The 11,386-nt window shown below is 28.2% G+C and overlaps 1 protein-coding gene across 1 annotated transcript in view; it reads right to left on the minus strand.

The window, feature by feature from the left end:
- LOC112691036 (ionotropic receptor 25a) overlaps positions 1-1,734 on the minus strand; it is a 36,130-nt gene extending 34,396 nt beyond the window's left edge. Inside the window, exon 1 of the mRNA XM_025565143.1 lies at positions 1,655-1,734. Within this exon, the coding sequence (XP_025420928.1) occupies positions 1,655-1,730 (76 nt within the window). The 5' untranslated portion in view covers positions 1,731-1,734. The remainder of the gene's footprint in view (positions 1-1,654) is intronic.
- Positions 1,735-11,386: the final 9,652 nt, after the last annotated feature.

The following is an 11,386-nucleotide window of genomic DNA, read 5'->3' on the forward strand; positions in this document are numbered from 1 at the left end:
ACTCCTTTTACCCGAAAAAATCGTAGTAACAAACATACGCGCTCACACACACACACACACACACTGCATAGCGCCCTTATGCTATAAGTTTAGAATACAAAAACGGTTGAGTAAGTTTTGGGTTTTTGTTTTTAGGATTGCGGTGTGTGGATTGTGGATGTGTTACACTCGGAATGTGGAAACAGATTTAAATATTTAGACCAAACGGAAGAAAGTTCAAAGGATGTACTCATAAAAATTAAAATTAAAAAAAAATAATTTCGTTTGTGTTCTTATACAAAATTCTGCATTATTGTTCGGAGTCGTAGCGGAATGACGTGTAAATTTTGGAATTATCTCTCACACTGATAACATATACGATACGTGAGATACTGCTACAATTTGTCTGGTTTTCAATCGTCGTCCGTGGAGCGCAGGATGTATGTTATAGGTATGTATTATGCAAATAATGTACAGTGCTTGTTCCCGAACACAGTATTCTTTACCACCATGCTGCCGTCGATTTTCAAGTTCACCGTCAAACAAGAAGTCGATGCGTTTGATGCGTGGCAGAAACGCCACGTTTTTCATCATACATACCATACACACGATGTAGGTGATACATTTATTTTACATTAAAACGTCGAAGTCATTTGATAAATAAAATGCATAGGATGAGTTTTCCAGATATTATATTTTATATGACATGTTTTGTACGCATATGTTATGTCGCACGTGTAGGTCTCGAGTTTAGTTGCTTTTGCAAATTGTTTTCGAGTATTGAAATTTATGGGAGAATAAAATACAAATTCACTTCGTACAACGTTTGAAGTTAAAATGTTAAAGTTTTCGGCAATTATTGTGTACATATGTAATTTTTATGCACAAGTTTTAATTTTTTTTTTTTTTTTGGAGTTGGTGTGTAGTTTTCGAAACTTTTTTATGGTTGTAAACTTGAGTGTATTTTCCATCTATTTAATATGTTCCAATGACTTCGCAAAGAATTGGTAATAAATAAAGTAGTGTGGAGACAATAATGGATATTTACAATCATGGAATGAAATAGGTTTGAGATTATTATATTTTTTTGTATAGATTTAATCTTTCAAACATAATTCTAATAATTAGATTAATATAATATACATTAATTATTAGATAATACTATCCGATATTATCAGACATAAATCATCGTTATTTTAAGTTAGTTGTATAAGTGTAAAGTTTATTAATAAACGTTCGTTTATACTAATTTTTATTTTTATTTTTAAATATTTATATATAAATATTCAAGTGTTAGATTAAAAAAATCTTTATAATATTGTTATTAATTGATGTTGAACTGTTTTCAGTGACTTTAATTTAGATAAAATTAAGCATTTAAATCAAATTTTTATTTAACTAATCCGTAGCAAAACTGCTAAAATGCCGATAAACATCGGGCATCGGCCAAAAACAGTAAATTTAACAGTTTAGTGTGTAGTATATGGAAATTCGTGGTTTGTCTTTATTTTTTGTATTATTAGTAATAATAGTTAAGAAACTACATAATTTAAAATCGTATTTTATACTCCACCATATAAATTGTTATTGTTTCAATAAAATATAAAATATATACTCACCCGCATATTTAATCATTATTTTACAGTTAAGAAATTATATAAATAATATACTTTACCGATTTTATAGACATCGCCTTTTACGCAAACCGCCGACCACAATAATATGAATAATAATAATATGTTTTCTACCATTGTGTTTCCACTAACGATGGAAAAGGACTGCATTAAATTCGAAATCAAGGAGATTTCTTTAACCTATATGGTTTGCATGTTTCTGTCAATTAGCTGTAATTGGATAGAAAAAATATTCATTTTTACTATATAAAATGTTATTGTAGGGACGGTTTAATTATTAATGTCCGATTGCTAGTACTATATTATTCATTACGTTCATAAGTGTATGTTTATCCTTGAGGAAGGGGGAATATTTTTGGTTAGAAAAAAACTTCAAAAAGCATACATTATGTAGCATATACCGTAATGATAAAAATAATTTAATAAATCATATGTACCTATGAATAATTATGGTACTAATATGAAAGCTCTAATAAACAAAACAAAAAATATAGTAATACATAATTTTTATAAATTTTGTAACGTAACGCAATAACTGTTTAAATTTCTCCGGGCTAATATTTTACCTGCACCCAAAGCTCCCCTCTCTTCCTCCCTATTAAAAAATCGTTTATTGATCATCGTATTAAACGCTTATTTCAATTTTTTTTGTAAATTTGACACGATCGGCGCAAGACTATATGATAAAATGTATTAATTATAATTTTCAGTTGGAGTATTTATACAACAGTCAATAACGTGTTTCATTTTTCAACAGCCATTATGTATAATTAATATTAAAGTGTCATTAGAGTTTAGTTTTCATAAACACCAATCTAATATTCAAATGTATATTTTTGTTTGAACAAAATAAATAATATACTATTTTTCACGTTTGTAAAAATTGAATAGTTCATAGTTTTGACAAGAACTTTTCCGCTTCTAAAATGTAGAGTTAGTAGTGTGCATTTATATGCAGGCACTATAGGCACATTTTGAGAGGAAGACATTTTTAAAAGGATATTTCTTAAATCGTTGTGGTTTTTGAATTTTTGACTTTTCAGCGCTTATAATATTTCTCTTGAATATCGATTGTATGTCTGTTCCTTAATACGCTAATACTCACGAATTGTAAAAAATTATTCGTAGTTATGTTTTATTTATTATTTGTATAAAAACGAAGATTACGTTTTAATTGAAACGGCGCAACACGATTTGAATAGTCAAAGTGACAGTAAAAATATTAAAAATTACTATTTTTTTTATATAATTATTTATTGGAAAGCAAATACGATTTTTATAAAAAGTGGTTTCCTACCTCGTGTCTCCTAATTAACGAGTGAAGAATATAATAGATCAGTGATTACCAACCTTTTTAATAGTGTGGATCACCAATTTCGTAAAATAATTTTTAAGGCTCTCCATTAACTATATATATATATATATATATATATATATATATATATATACGTGAGTTATTACAAAAATAATTAATAAACAATTGCTTATAAAAAATAAATTATTGAACCTGATTATTCACAATTTAATGTGATTGTTGGCATTGCTTGTCCCCCACGAAAGAGTAAATATCTGGATTGAAACTGGCTAATATAGTCTTAAATCACTTTCAACATACAATTTATTTCAAAATTTATTTTTAAAAAAAAATAAAGTACATGTAGAAAAAGCTCATTCATACAATTATGTTATCGAAAAGCTTATCAAGTTGCTTAGTGCAATTTTTGCGATTGCTGGATTCCTTGCCGTAAATTTAACCAGAATGGCCCTAACGATGTGGTTTTAAAAAACGATTTTAAAGTCTGATCACATGGAAGTTAAATTAATGAATCTTTTTCATTTACTGATATTTAATATTTTAGATATATACATAAGTAATGTTAATATTATATAGTTCAAGGCCCAGTACTATTCTGTTCTCAGCCCACAAGTGGTTGGGAATCGATGTAATAGATAATGAGTACAATGAAAAAATTTAATTATTTTAAAATTTCAAAAAGCTGTAACTCATTCAATTTTAGGTTTAGAACTATGGTCAATGGTTCAAAATTACTTAGAATAAAATAATCTATCCATATCCGGTAGCAAAAATAGGTGTTGCAATTTAAAAAAAAATAATTTGTATTGCGCATGCGCATACTACAAGAGTTAAACATTTGAAATTTGTCTTTAAATGTGTACTTCAGTACCTCTGAGCTATTGCAACAAACCGTATTTCAATCGAAGATTATCGGGCTGAGATATTTAGTGGTACATTTAAAACGGGACACTTTGTATATATTTATAAGTTGGACAGAAAAAAACTCAAGAGGGTTTAACAAAAACAAGGCGTTTAATTAAAAATTAGCGAGAATTTAATTTGACGTATTATATTTAATGTTAAAACAAAGTAAAACGCAATCTCAATATTTTGTTTAAATATTTAGTATAGTATGTAAGGTAATATTATATGAGTTAAGCTAATTCATAATTGTATTTAATACTTGAATAAATAGTAATTAACTGTTTTCGCCAATAGTCTTATATTTTTGTATGACTTAAAAGACGGACAGTGGTTAAAATTAATATTTATATTCTATTCCTATGTCTTGTATTTAATTCCACGAAAATCTTATAAATACATTATACAATGCTCAATGGTCTATAAAATCAGTTAAAACGTATGGTTTGAACATTTTTTTTTTTTTAAATTGAATGTTCCTTTTACAAAAAAATGCTTTAACTCTTTAACAGTCTAATACATTTTATCTTTATGGTACGTTCGTACATATATATACACTGGTAAAACTGTAGTAGTGTGGTAAAACTAATCATTTTTGATGTAAACCCACTTTTTCCACGCGATACATGTATTTCTTTGGTTACGGGTCAGTGAATAGTCGTTGCTAAGTGTCGCACAAATAAATCGTTATAGACTTCGATGTGATTGACGCGATACACAACATAGCACATACACACACACACGATGTATGTATATTATACAGCTGTACACGACTTCGACACGCAATTAATCAAATGCAATAAATTCATTATTATTATCACCATGCTCTTAATAGTCGAACAAATTGATTAATTCGGCGCATCACTTTGGATATTTTTTTAGTGTCAACTCCGTGGCAGTACCATATTTAACGTGCATAGAAATGAAAGTAATTAGATTACGGACTCGTGACTATTTAACTGTGAAGTTTCCGTGTATTTCAAAAATGCTAAAAATGCTAATAAAAAAAATTGCATCCTTCGCATTAATTTAATTACTATTATGAAGGAACAATCCCGCTCTTAACCGTTATAATCGTTCGTAACAATAAACTGAAAGGGATTTTTAATTAATTTGTTTGTACAGGATCTCAGTTATTATTTGTATTTGATTTGGAGTTCTGATTCGTGATATAATATAAAATAATATACATTGATCGTTATACTATCGTGTTCATACAACGCAATCGTTTAGAAATCGATTTTATTTTACGATTTCGAAATTCGAACGAAATATGTCATTATGTATATGTATATATCGGAGCATCCGAGTTGGGTCTCAAGTACTAGGGGTTAATCGCAGGTAATGTACTAGTTGGGTCCCGGATTTTTATAGGTACTATACTAGTTGGGTCCTGAATTATTTTAGGCATTACACTAGTTCCTGAATATTTTTTGATAATTATTACATTATACTAACATTATCTTTCTCATTTTACAGACTTAGTACTATCAATGATCTATTTAGACCACAGGAATGGTTAAAAATGTTTTTTATAGTTTGTTTTGTTTTTTTGTTTCTTTTCCATTAAAATATAAGTTATTAGAATTGTGTTGGTAAAAATATTAAAAATGTTAAAAATCAAGTATAAAAATACATATTTTATAATATAATTGTAGCTATATAGATAAACGAAAAAATATTAAAAATGTTAAAATCATTATATAGTATAAATAAAAATTAATAGAAAAGAAACTAAAAAAACAAAAAAAAGCTATAAAAAAACATTTTTAACCATACCATGAGATTTAAATAGATCATAGACAGTCCTAAGTCTGTTAAAATGGGAAGGAAAATGTTAGTATAATATAGTACTTACCAAAAAAATATTTAGGAACTAGTGTAGTACCTATGAAAATCCGGGACCCAACTAATGTAGTAATTTTAAATCTGGTACCCAATTCGGATGCAGCCGTATATATATATATATTATAAACCATGTGGCTATTCATTTTTTACTAAAATAGGAATGGAGAAGCATTCATGTGTGAGTTTAAATACAAAAACAATAGTAAGTGTGAGCTCATAATATGATTGTGAGTCTCACAAAATTAAGCTGTCTTGTATTCATTAATGTTACACTGAAAAATAAATGGAATTTTTTATATTTCGAGCTATTTGGAATATCTTGTGAATGTATATATGATATTACATTTGAATAGTTTGTGTTGAACGGCTCATTATTACATTATTGGAGTGAACAAGATTATTATTTCTAATTTTCTAACTGTCGTCGAGTGTGCGATTTAGTATACGTTAGAGCTGGTTCAAAACAGTAACTAGTGATAAACAGTATATTTTTCTACTCATGTTATTTTGAATAACCACATGGGCGATATTTCATTGAATTTTAACAGGTGTAAAGTGCATACAGATTTTGAACAGAACCTATAGTTGTATAAAATATAGACATTTTATTAGATAGTTTGTATTATGTATGCCACTATCACACTATTATGCTGTACAAATATGATACAGTTTTATTCATATTTTGGTCACTCTTGAAATTAGGTATGTTTAAGGCATAAAGATTCTTGTGTAGAACTTAAATGACGATATAAATGCCACGCGTATAAATGGCTAGTAGCGGTAAGCATTTTGGGTTGATGAATAATTGTTTGCAATTATTTTTTTAATTAATTACAATTCCTTTTTTATTAATTTTTTGCAATAGTACTATACAATACTGTTTTAATATTATACGGCTTATTTTTACACCAAACAAATTGTACGTCTAAAAGTTGAATTAATCCCTTACTAGCGTCCCTATAGCACAAGGCGTACACATCATTCTTCTAAAAACATTTTGCCAAATCCGTAGGCTATATACGATAAGGAGAGAAGATCGTCAGTACGGTTGTGAATCAGTTTTTGGTTTTAGCGATCTGGTACAACTATCAAGGTTTTTTTTTTCGAATTCATGTCGTAAATGAAATAATATGTTATACACTATATAATGTTTTATTATGTGTCAGAAATTTTTCTTTTGCTATTATATTACGGTCCAAAGCATTATCGTGTTTGCTACATAGGGCGCGGAAATAACTATGTGGCAAGAGTAAAGATTTCCGTTTTGAATTTACAAATGTTCAACAGTTTTAAGAATAAAATGTTCACGCTTTATTTAGAACTTGATCAGTTGCCATCGTTACGCTCATAGCACCGGCTCGTTGGCTGTGCGTGGGTATTTTGTCCGACAATTCTTTTAAGCGTCTGATGTGAAAACATTTTACGCATGCGTTTTCAAAGTTTAATTGTTTAACAAGAAAATTGAGGGATTTTGCGCTTAGTTGTGCGTGCAATTTCGTTATGTACTCGAATCTACCTGTATCGATTGTTCAGTCGGCCAAAATGGTTTGATCCTGCCACCGCATCGGTTAACTTTTATTTATCGCTATTGTATGCACTATAAAAATGCTTACGTACGTTGGTATATATACATAGAAATAAAATGTATGTACATACGTTTAGGGGTTATTTGCTCTTTACCAAAAATAATAATTGTTAGTGGCATATAATATTAAACAAATTAACCGAGCAAATTTAATAATTATCATGTGGAGGGTATTGGTACCTATTTACTTGGAATAGAATGATTTAAATACATTTTAATTAAATTTTCTGGCCCTTAAATCGGATGTATAATAATTACATTAAAAGTTCTATATTAATAATATGCATAAAATTCACGAGTGGAAAATTCAATCTTTTGTCTAATTTATAGGGATTTTTTTTTTACTTTTAGAGAATTTTACTCTATTTTAATTTTTAAATATCAGAATATTTAGAGTAAAATATTCGTAACGTAGTAAATATTCATATATTTTATTCGATAATCAAAAAAAATATCTAATCTATTAATTAAAAAATTCTATAAATTATTACTTAAAAGATCGCTTTCTGGAAATATTGATTATCGGTTAACTAATGGTTTATTAGTATAAGAAATATTTGGTGCAATGATGCATAAATACATTTATTTTGAATAGCATTTAATCCGTAGAGGCTTGTGGGAGTGACCCTTGACGTTGGATGGTTGTTGTGGTTAGGTTTGAAGTTTGAATGAAAGGATTGTGAGCTTAAGAATTATTGTGAAATATATTTTTATCTAACTAAATATATATTCACTTATTTACAGTAATATATGAGATTATAATAATTTTTAATTGCTTAGCTATTCGTCGAATAAACCTATTCAGCTAGTAATTAAAAATTATTAAATGGTCAAAACTCGTAAATTAATAAATAAATAAATAAACAAAATAATTTTTATATAGAAATAAATAAATGTTTAGTCGGGAGTATTATTATATTTATAAAATACGACTAGTTTCGAATAAAAAATTCATCGTTTAGTACATACAAAATCAATAGAATCGCGAGTCTTAAGTCTTAAATCTTAAATCGTATCTTGAGTCGCGGTTTTATTGACTTTATATACACATTTGACGATGAATTTTTAATTCGAAACCGGTCGTACTTTTCAAACATAACAATTCTCCAGAGTCAGCATTTATTTATTTATTTCTAAGTATAAACTATTTTTTTATTTATTTATATATTAATAATATGTGTTAGGAGTTGTACATTGTGAAACAAGTTGAAGATTTCTAGTCTATTGTTATTGGTTGAAATATCTCATCAGTGATAATAACTATATTATAATCACACACAATCTTTATATTATTATTATAATCAATAAACTGCTATATTGAAATAATTGCCATAGATCATGGACAGTTTTGATCATTCTTGATCATATGATCGAATCGCACACGAATTGTGCAAACTTATCGTTGGTTTTATAAAATTGACGATTTTCTGATCATTATCTGCAATTATTTCAAACAAATCTATAATGATAATAATTTGTTTTGTTATTAGTGAATGTCAAACTATTTGTTAAAGCCACAAATCACAAAAAAAATCAAACGAATAATAATGATTATTATCAACAATTTAAGGTTGATAAAAAATGTATTTGTCAAATAAATCTTTAATTGATGGAAAAAGTACCTAACAACTATTCTATGATTTATCCGTCGATCAAGTACTATCTGCACATTGAAAAACCGATATTTATTAATTTTCTTCCTTATTTGCTGACTATGTTATGGGGCGGATATAGTAGATTGAAAAACCGGGTCTAAGGCAAAAATGAAAATAATTGCGTTTCGTGTAGATAAGAGTGGTTCTTGATCTTTTTTTTAGTATGATCTTCCATGTTAAGTAATTGGAGTAAACTACAGGTATTTATTATTTCTATTAAAAAAAAATAAAATATATTTAGGTAGTATATTGACTACTCTTTTGTATAATATCAATGATATTATATATATATATATAGATCAATAATAACAATAGGATATTGTAATAACAATAATAATAATAATAATAATGTTGAAATTTATTTCAATAAAAAAAAAATAAAAATAAAAAAAACAATTGGTATCGAACGAGTGAAATCTCACGTTATTCCGAAAACGCTGAATTTGCTACGATTTGAAAATACTGCGTAGTGGGAAAAAGGTCTCGATCAAAACTTAATCTTAAACCTTCGCTAAGCTTACTTTACGAAACCCCAAAAAAAAAAAAAAACATTAAATAGTTTTGGGAGCGTGTCCGAATGCTGCCGGGGTCGAAATATCTCACAGCCTCATCATCCTTCCCCCGAATGACCTCAGAGTTGATATATTATATGTCTTAAACGATATAAAAGTCGAAAATTGGTACATGGCTCGGGGCCGTAACCATTTTAGACTTGTCCACGGTGCAGTACAGCACATGATCATGGATACGATGGTATCAATTAAACTTTTAGAGTTTTAAAGGCAAATTTTTAGTAAAAAACTACGAGCTAACATTCTTGTAGGTATTATACGTGTACTTGAGTAATGAAAGGTCTACTGTAGTCAAATTGGTGACATATGCATTCGCTATACTAAATTAGCCTGTTGTCACAAAGGTCATTTAGGGTGTAATCAATTTAATCGCGCATACTTATGCACACATAGAATGTGTGTGTCTGTGTGTTTGCGTTTGAGCGTATGCAAGTGTGTATCAAGAAAACGTTTTAAAGAAAATATCTAAAATAATTAATAATTATATTTTATTTATTAATTATTATTTAATAATAATTATAATAGGTAAATTTTGTTTATTTTTAACTACAAAAATATATGTATACAACATTTTTATAACGGAAGGAAAACTATGAAATTGAAGTATTTACGTTAAAATTAACAATATAAAAATATAAAAATAAAAAAATGTTATATAAATATTAAGATAGAGCAAGTAAAGAAAAAACATTCACTTTATAGTACGCGTTTACTTACATTAAATAAATATTTTATTACTTAGCATATATAGTCTGAATGTTTTGCTTAAACCATTTGAAGAAGTTTTCATTTCTCTTAGTTCTTGGAAGTGAATATTTGTATGTAACTTTTGGCAATCGTAAATGTCCCAATGGTTTTTTTTCTTTTGGTTTGTGAGTCGCTAAGAGCTTACAACTTTTAAACGAATGTTCTCTATTTGTTTTAAAATATCACTTTTATGATATAAATCATTTATTAATTAATAATTTATAGCAATTTGTTTGTGAATACGTTTAAGAGTCCAAAAAATATTCTACAATCGAAATATTTTACCACCGCATTGTGTTCAATTTCATGTTAGTTAAACAAAGATGAACGTATAGCATACAGTACATACGTATACATGTTAACGAAATTGATTTAATTTGGATTTTTTTTCTCAAACCATCACACAAGCCAACGCATAATATCCGAAACATATTTTAATTATTGATATATGAGCAAAACCTTTATTATTCATTATTAAAGGTACACTGCCTACAACATCCAATGTCGGTTAAACGTTTACGAAGGAAATCCATCCGATGAGTTTACCGAAATGTGTATACAGCGTGCCAGGATAATGGAAATGTGGTGTAAATTTTCTTTGAGGACAAGATAAAATGGGTTTAGTGACCTATTTGTCATAAAGGGTTCTACTAGCAAAACTAGCGGTTATGTTTCACGTATATTACGGATGGATGGTTCTAAATTGTTATTGAAATATGTGTATTTGGAGCGTTTGAGTAGGAAAAAAAATTTACGCGAAAATCTGTAATCCGAGTGATATTATTTGTTTACAGTAAATTGAATGATCATTGTCCAAGTTCAGGTACAGGAAGGGTAAAGTTATAGCAATACGTTTCAAACGTACCGAATTAAAATCAAATTGCGGAGTAAAATAACAATTGAGCCTTATGCGTTGTATATATACTTAATACAATTATGTATGTATGTATACTGTCGATAGAAAAAAATTAATTAATATGAGGGGAGGGAATAACATACAATACATCGTAGTATTTTTTGGGGGCGTGAGTTCGCAGAAAACAACCGAATATAAGTCCGATTGTTAAGACTTTTGTGAGTGCAGACTTGCGACGGTCGACGTTAGTTGTCATTGCGTTTCGATCGTTATTGCCAGGTCACAGAACTTT

This window comes from Sipha flava, unplaced genomic scaffold, assembly GCF_003268045.1.
Source record: "Sipha flava isolate LNK unplaced genomic scaffold, YSA_version1 553_pilon_pilon, whole genome shotgun sequence".
In the NCBI taxonomy this organism is placed as follows: domain Eukaryota; kingdom Metazoa; phylum Arthropoda; class Insecta; order Hemiptera; family Aphididae; genus Sipha; species Sipha flava.